General features: G+C 42.8%; 1 protein-coding gene across 1 annotated transcript in view; it reads left to right on the top strand.

Annotated features, from left to right (window-relative positions):
• The first annotated feature begins 162 nt into the window (after positions 1-162).
• The window catches only part of DDX31 (DEAD-box helicase 31), a 73,539-nt gene continuing 64,792 nt past the window's right edge, over positions 163-8,909 (top strand). Inside the window, exons 1-5 of the mRNA XM_069474776.1 lie at positions 163-691; positions 6,153-6,409; positions 6,515-6,590; positions 7,564-7,607; positions 8,754-8,824. Coding sequence (XP_069330877.1) covers positions 608-691; positions 6,153-6,409; positions 6,515-6,590; positions 7,564-7,607; positions 8,754-8,824 — 532 coding nt within the window. The 5' untranslated portion in view covers positions 163-607. The remainder of the gene's footprint in view (positions 692-6,152; positions 6,410-6,514; positions 6,591-7,563; positions 7,608-8,753; positions 8,825-8,909) is intronic.

Genomic DNA, 8,909 nt, shown 5'->3' with positions numbered 1-8,909 from the left:
TCCGCGGCGGCTTTCTCCCCTCAGGGCCGGAGCGCCGCCGAGCCAGGAAGGACCCCGCCGTTGCCAGGCGACGCAGCCCTGCCAGGTGGCCAAGGAGCTGCCTGACTAGAAAACGCGCTTGTCTAGCAGGCCGAATCGAAGCGCCAGGGCTGGCCCGCGAGCGGGTGAGGAGAAGGGAACCTTGAGGACACCGCCGTCTCCCGGTGGCTGAGCCCCCTGCCCTTTTAGGGACCTACCGGGACAACCAGCTATGCACTAGGTACTAAAGTGCTGAGGAAACAGCAACGCGGCGGCAAAGGAAGGACACGTCGGTTTGGTGGCGCTCGGCCTCTTGTTTCTCAGGGGCAATCAGAGAGCTTTACAAGCGTGAACTCTCGGGCCGACGGTAATTTGGCATCCCCAAAGCCACGCCTCGAGGGACGCAGGACGGCCTTGTCACCCCGCCCCGGCGCCGCCGCCTCGGGCACGCACTGGGGTGGGTTCGCGTGGTTTGGAGCCTTTCCGGACCCGGCGGGGCAGCTGCGCGGGGTCCTCGCGCGCGTCCCACGTGGTGTTCTGCTTCGTGAGCTGTCTGCACGCCGGACCCCCGGCGACTCCCCGGCCGGTCATGGCAGCCGCCGACGGCTCGCTCCTCGATGTGGCCGCCGCCTCCAGGACGTTCTCCAGACGACCCCGGGCCCAGGCGGGGCAGGTGAGTTGTGACCCGGCTTCAGCTCCGTCCCACCCGCAGCCGGGCTCTCGGCGCGCCGCGTGCTGCCGCCGTGCCTCGGGGTTGGGTTGCGAATCATTTACGGAGTTAAGGGAGCAAAGTTAGACACCTGGCAACTTCTGCAGGAGTTGCTCAGAAACACTTGTCTCCCACCGAAACGCCACCCGCGGGAATGTTCCTGGGAGGGGAGCTGGCTCCTGCGACCAGCGCTGCTGGGGGGAGAGGGGAAGGCAGTGTAAGGAAGGGATTGGAGGCTGTTTCCCGCAGATGGTAGGAACTGATGCTCCGGCGTGAGTCCCAGGCCAAGACTTCACTTCTGTAAGCCATTTACTTCAACTCCAAGAAAGGGTCGTTTCTCTCAGTGATGAGGTCTGGAGACCAGAAGTTTCTTTGAAGAGCTTTCAAAAATGGGATAAATTTTCATCCACGTGCAATGGAGGGAGAAAAGAGAATTTGATTCACCAGTGTAATCCCTTTACTAGAGGGAAGAAAGGTGCCTTCAAATTAACTTAAGCAAGAACTGAAAACTGGTTTCTGGGATGGTTGATTTGTTTATAAGAAAAGAGAAAGACCGCAGGACAGAAAGGCTGTTGTAAAACGCATAAATTACCGCAAAGACCAGGAAGGATACAGTCTAGTGCCAAGGAAGTTGGGGGTGGGGGGGTGTCTTTTTTTTTTCTTTCCTGAAAAAGCAACACATAATTCCATAGAAAAATCAATTGCCAAAGTAAGTTCAGTTTAACCAGTATGTTGAAGCTGAAATTCCTTGAGTTCACGTGTACACTCACACCAGTTAACATCCACTGTCTAGATTATCTTTGGTGATTTTTTTTAGGGAAAATCAAGCTTTAGGACTTAGATGTTTGGAAGTAAAGAGTCTTCAGCTAGCCAATGGTATAACAGCATCTACATGGGAGGAGAGAGGGAGAAGTATAGAAGAGCCGTTGGGAGCATGGGATTTGAAGTAGGATAGACCTGGAATTAGATGCCAGCCTTACAACACACTACTTCTGTGACCTTGGGGAAGTTACTTAACCTAGCTGATCTTCACTTTTCTTATTCATAAAATGGGAACAATCATTTCTACTTCACAGAGGAGTTATTGAGAGGATTCAAAGAGATATGTACATAAAGACTCACTATACATTATCTGGCCCATAAAGTCACTTAATAATTGCCAATAATAAAAAATAAAATAGTATTGGCTTCATCTTGGGTAATAGATTGTTACATCAGGTAGGTTGGTCAGTGAGGTGCTTGTGTCATGTTCAGAGCCCAGTAACTAACACATAGGCAGCATTTAATAAAACTTTACTGAATGAATTGAATCAATAAATGTAGGGTATCTGTTTTTGTGATTGCTTGAACCACTGTATCAAAATGGGATTAATGAGGAAATGACAGGTGTCTGCAGTGGCCTTGTCTACATTTTTGTTGATGTCATGAATGAGAACGATGGATATGCTGACCACATCTGCCAGTAGCCTGAACTTGGGATGGCTAGCTAATATATAGAAAATTTGGAAAGAAGATAAAAGAACCCCATGTACAATTCCCATACTTAGAGATACTCTTGTTAACATTTTGGTGTATATTCTTCTAGAAAACAACTCAAAATAGGAATCAAACTACACATGATGTTTCCTAACCAAACAGGATACAATTAATAAATGGCGTACTTTCCCATCAGGACCCTGAAATGTAGACTCATGATGCCTAGGCAAAGCCTGGTTCCCTTAGTGATCCTGGGACAGATTACCTCACATCTCTGCCTCAATGTTCTCATCTTAAAATGGGATGATACCACTACCTGTATTGATAAATGAGATAATTCATGTAAGTACTTAGCATTTTGCCTGGCGTATTGTAACTACTCAAATGTTTATTAGTATCGAAGGCATGGCATCTTAGACTTTTAGAGTGGGATGGGCCCTAGAGATCATCTGCCATAATCCTCTGATTTTACAGGTGAGGGAATAGAGACTCAGAGGGAAGTGACTTGCTTAATGTTGCACAGCTAATTTTTAATGGATCTGAATATGTCCTATTTCCCTCTGCTTAAATGCCCCTCATGAAGCTTTGCATCCTTGCCTGCTTTCCCTTGCCATGGGCCATGTTAGTCTACATACTAGGTTATTAAGTATGGAATGTCCCATTTCCTTAAGTACTAAGTTAACAGTTGGTGTCTCTGACATTTCACTTTGACATTTCTTGTTTTATTTTTATTGTGAAGGTACATCCTCAGTCTTTCAAAAGCACAGTTCGGCTTATGATTATCTTTCACTTTTTTTAGAGCAATTTTTGTGAAACCATGGATAAGTCAAAAATTCGTGTTATTTTCGAATGTGAGTTCCATTGTGGAACCAATGCAGTGCAGACAGCTCGAAATATCAACGAAGTGTTTGGGAGGGATGTGGCTAATGAACGCACAGCACATCAATGGTTTGAGAAGTTCCATTCTGGTGATTTTAATCTTGAAAATGAGCCACATGGGTGACCTGAGACCAAGGTGGGTGGGTAATGATGAGCTGAAAGCTGTAGTGGAAGCAAATCCATCTCAACCTATGCGTAAATTAGCAGCAAGGTTTGACATTACTATTCCAACAGTATTGGGCCATTTGAAACAAATTGGCAAGGTAAAGAAGCTGGGTAGATGAATTCCACATGAATTAAACCACCATCAGAAGAGAAATCATCTTGAAGCTTGCCTTTCTTTGCTGTCATGACAGAAAGGTGAACCATTTCTACACCGTATTACATGTGATGAAAGATGGATTCTTTTTAACAATAGCAAGTGTTTGGCACAAAAATGAAGTACCGAAGCACAGTCCAAAACCAAATATTAATCAAAAAAAGTTAATGGTGTATGTTTGGTGGTCCAGCACTGGTATTATCCACTACAGCTTCATGAAACCTGGCTAGTCAATTACAGCGGATGTCTAGTGCACCCAGTTGGACAAAATGATGAGAATGATGGCAATTAAGCGGGAGATTGGTCAATAGAGACAGGCCTATCCTCTTGCAAGACAACACTCAACCACATGTCGCACCAACAATGCAGCTCAAACTACAGAGACTGGACTTGGAAACTCTCTGTCATCCACCATATTCACCAGACCTTTCAGCAACTGACTACCACTTCTTCCAGGCTTTGGACCACTTCTTGGAAGGAAAAATATTCATTTATCAACAAGCTGTGGAAAACGCCTTTCATGATTTGATTGCCATTCTCCAGGCTTCTTTGCTGCTGGCAAAAACAAGCTACCGATAAGATGGCAAAGCTGTGTCATAGTTTAGGCACATACTTTGATTAATTGTACTGCGTCTTGTTTGAGATATAATAAACTACACTTTTGATTCGAAATTGGACATTTCATATTTACTGACCTAATATCTTTTTATACTCCTGTAGTAGCCCTTTGCATATGCCTCCTCTACAGTACTGATACAGGTTTGGATTTATGGTTTTATACTTAAAGGTCCCAGGAGAGCCAAAAATGTGGAACCTTGGCTTGGCTGGATAGAGAGAGGTCAGAAAAGGCTCTCGTGAGGCTGGAGTATAAGTTAGCCAGCCAATGGGAGGGTTGGAGTCCTAGGTGTGGGAGTAGCATGTGCAAAGACTCAGATGACAGAAGGAGCATGGTATATTCTAGGAATTTAAGGAAGACCAGGGTGGCAGAGGGTAAAGCTGGAGATTGGTGAGATGGGCAGAGGTCAGATTCCGAGGGCTGTATAGATTATTTTACAGATTTTTAATTTTAGCCTAAGAGCAATGGAAAGCCTATCTAATATTGTGCTTAACTCTGAGTACTTCCTTGTAGAGAGAGGTTGATATAGGAGTAAAGGGATGATAAGGGATCTAAAATCTGTATCCTGTTTGGAATACAGTCCAAAGAAGAAAGAAAAGGGAGTTATATGGTATATGAAGGAATGTTATGCACAAGAGGAAGTAAGCTTGTTCTGTATTGCTGCAGAAATCGTACTTCAGACAAATAGCTATGACGTTCAGGGAGGCAGATATTGCCTCAATGTCATAAACAGCTTCCTAATCCCTAGAATTGGTCATGAACAGAATGGGCTGCCTCATGGGATGCAAGAGGTGTGCAGGCGGAGGCTGCAAGGCCACCTGCTAAGGAGTGTATAACAGAAATTCCAGGCGTGGTGGGAGTGGCCTTTAGGAGTTTTTGTGGCCCAAGAGTCTGTGGGTCTGTGAACCAGGTGACATTTGCAAATTTCTTACTGTCTTGCAAATGAGTCAACAGATGTGAAACTTCATCTCTTTCTTTAATCTGAAAATTCATAAACTTGGGGCTTTGTAAAATGAGGTTGGTATTTTATTAATATTCAGTATTTGAAGTTATATTTATTGAATTACTTATATAAAGGAATCCTTTGGTTGCCAGGAACAAAGAACTGTTGTTATTAGTAGGTTAGTCTGCAGCTGACATGCATGGTAAAGAAAGCCAGTGTGTAAACCCAAGTCATTATTTCAAGCAAAGAAGAAAATAACATATTCTAAGAGAAACTAAAACTCCAGAATAACAAGCACTGGCTGCTTAAGGGATGCTCTTATATTCATTTGTAAAGCAGAAGAGAAGGCCAAAGAAAATAGAGGAATTGGATGTTTCTTCTCCTAGGGGAAGTTTGGACATCATGCATTTAACCACGTTCATGTTATGGAAATAAGAAGCAGCAGTCAGGGGATAGCTAGTGGTGTGTACCCTGTAATCGGTGATCAGGTGAGGATTCGAAAGGCAAGGAGGGTTGGAAGTAATTATAATAGAAGTGATGGATGGAGCAGCATTTCTCATTTGGAATGGGAACGGCGAGTAGGAATTGTCTCCAGACCGCCTGAATCTGGAGGAGCAGCTTGAGGGGAGAGGATGACAGATCCAAGCACTAGGGTAGAAAGGTAATGAAGGCTTCTGCTTCCTGGGCATGAGCTAGGACGTGGCATCCCACTCATCCCTCTCCCCTGCCTAGTCTCCAATGTGCTTTGCTCGTGGAGAGAAAAGATTTCATTTTCCCCCTACCCTTTTTTCCTTGGATAAATGGATTTCTAGGCATATGGATTGACTTAGTACACACACTTCACAAGATGGGTTCTTGCTTCCCTTATAACAGACTCCGTTGGTTTACATTCATCTCAAAAAATGTTTCTCTCTTCTTCATCCTCACCCTCGTTCTGGTTGATTTAATAGTTAAGATGAATGGTGATGTCTAGTGGATGAATGAGGTTAGATTTTGTCTTTTTTTTTTTTTCTTTTGGAAAAAGCTGAGTCAAAGATTCTGATTGCAAACCCTAAACTGTTGCTTGACATATGGGGCATAATGATCTCTGCGGGGAGAGATGCAATTCTGTGGGCAGTCAGGCTTCACTCTGAGGTCTGTCTTCATGGACTAATGCATCTCTTGTTGATCTTTCCTTTTGGGAACAACGCAGCAAGCAAAGGCTACCAAAAGAAAGTACCGAGCATCCAGTGAGGCTCCCCCAGCAAAACGGAGGAATGAAACATCATTTCTCCCAGCCAAGAAAACTAGCGTTAAAGAAACTCAAAGGACTTTTAAGGAGAATACACGAAAAACCTTTTCTCCAAAGAAGTATTCAGTTAGCACAAATGATAGAAACCAAGAGGAGAAACGGTGCATTAAGACTTCATCGTTGTTTAAAAACAACCCTGAAATTCCAGAACTCCACAGGTATGTCCAGGTGCAGATGCACTTCAGGAATAAAACGAATTGTGTTTTGCATTTTTCTTTGTTAGTGTGGGAACTGATGCCTGGGTTTTTGTTCATCGTTTGCAGACCTGTAGTAAAACAGGTGCAAGAAAAAGTGTTTGCTTCAGCTGCTTTTCATGAATTGGGCCTTCACCCACATTTAGTAAGTATCTCTTAGTGTTTTATGGGTCAATGTTTTTGGTGTGTTTGTTCATTTGGAATGTCTGTGAAGTGTCAGTTCTAGGAAGAGAAATTAAAGAATGTTCATTTCTGCTCCAAGTTATTTGAATGAACTCAGATTGCTATGCTAACTCTTTTAGGACAATTGAAGTGTGCTTAGGTTACTGTTCACTGTTTCCTGACCCTTACTTTTCCTCCCCTCCTTTTTTTTTTTTTTTTTTTTAAAGAACTGAAGACTTTCCTCACCTAATGCAATTTAGGACTGGGACTTCGTTTATTGGACTTAACAGCTTCCTAATTTCTAGGTACATGTGGTATTGAAGCCATTCACAGTGGCAGATGTCACAGTGACCATAGGAGAGGGCACTGTGTTGGCATCTTGCTGTTAGGGACGTCTACAATTTTAGAGATTTCAAGGAAGACGAGCCTATTTTAAAATGCATTTTCTACAAACAAATGGATGCTTTTTTTTTTTTAAACTGTGAATGATTTTTTCAGGATTATGAGTAAGGAGGAAAAAACTTTTAGGCAGTCTTGATTTCCTTTGCTCATGTGGTCATAGCTTACCTACCCCTTCTTTAGGATACAGGTTAAAGCAGAGTTTCTCAACCTTGATACTATAGACATTTTGGGCTGGATAACTCTGTTTTGGGAACTGTCCTGTGCATCATAGGATGTTTAGCAGCATCCCAGGGCTCTACCCACTAGGTGCCATTAGCATCCTCTCCCCCAGTTGTAACAACCAAAAATTTCTCCAGACATTGCCGCATGTCTCAGTGGGTTGGGAGGAATGCAGAATCACCCCCAGCAGAGAACCACCGGGTGGAGGAACTTAATTTGATCTTGGCTGTCAGTGTCATCCCAATATTTTCTCCTTTTCTGTGTCATTTCCATCAAATATATTTGTATCAAAAAATTGTTAAAGAAAAATATCTATTTTTTGTCTTCTCTTTTAGATATCCACAATAAATACGGTCTTAAAAATGTCTAGTATGACCCGGTAAGAGTTCCAAGCTAATCTTGATTTTCTTAGGGCTTAAGTGAGTATAACCAGATGAAATCTGAATTGTCTGTGGAGGGCAGAGCAAATTCGTATCTGGCATTAGAAAAGAATGCTAGCTTATTGACCACAGAGGGCTCGTCATGTCGCTTAGCCACTCAGTTTGTCCACCTGTTAAATGGAGGGACTGCGTTTCCATCCCTTTCTGCCCTCAGCTCTAAAAGTCACAAGATGTCTGGTCCAGAAAGTGTTCTGCATGAGATCCACTGTTGTCTGCTTCCCTGAAAATAATCTGACCAAAATATAGAACGTGATCGTGTTATTTAGTCATAAGAATTAGGGTCAACCAAAAAGACAGGAGTAAATGTTTGGTTGGATATAATGGGATACTGAAAAAAATATTTTAAATGTTTGTTATAGTGATGACTCCTGGAAAATAGAAATAAAGAAGTAAAAGGTGTGGGGGGAGGTGAACTTCCTTGTTTTGAGGTTGTATGTTTCTGTATGTTTTAATAATGATCACTTTTTACTTATTAGTAAAAATTAATAAGAATATTGAAGAATAAGTTAAGGAACCCCCCACCAGTTTTTGTTTGTTTGTTTGTTTTAAGAACCAAATTTAGATGATTTCTGTATCCTTTTTTTGTTGACTTTAAATACACATGTAGACATATATCTCGGTGTGTCCATAACCTATTCTCGGAGAACGGACAGCTGCTGCTGGCTATCTGGGTCGTTTGCAAACTTCCTTTTGCTAATCTGCATGGAAATCTTTCCATTATGTTTCATTGTGTTCCATATTCCTGTTACAGAAGGCAAGAGAGTATATGATACGCTTGTGTGGCAACTCTAATTTGCTGTCATGCCTTTGCAGTGTTTCAAAAAATTGGTTCAATAGAATGGCCAGTCTCTGACTTGCCTCATCATTTTCAGCTAAGTTCCAGAAATTTAACTAGGGTTTTATCCTTTTAATCATCAAAAGTTTCTTGGCACCTTCACTTGAATGTTTAGGTAACTTCAAAGGTGGCAGTTGTGATAGACAAATAAAAGTATGGGGTGATTGCATTTTAGGTAGCCATTGTCTCTGCCTGTAAACATAACTGGGTAATATAGATAAGATGTGTTCTTTCTTTTGGGTGGCCCTAGTGTTCAGAAGCAAACTATTCCTGCATTGCTGGAAGGCAGAGATGCTCTTGTGAGATCCCAGACGGGCTCAGGTCAGTCGTCATTTCATCTCTGCCCTTCCTGTGGTACCCAGACCCCTGGTCATGTAGTAGGTTTTGTATAAGGTGCCTATATTGG

The sequence above is a fragment of the Eulemur rufifrons genome, chromosome 7, assembly GCF_041146395.1.
Source record: "Eulemur rufifrons isolate Redbay chromosome 7, OSU_ERuf_1, whole genome shotgun sequence".
NCBI lineage: Eukaryota > Metazoa > Chordata > Mammalia > Primates > Lemuridae > Eulemur > Eulemur rufifrons.
This window is presented reverse-complemented; position numbering and strand designations above follow the sequence as displayed.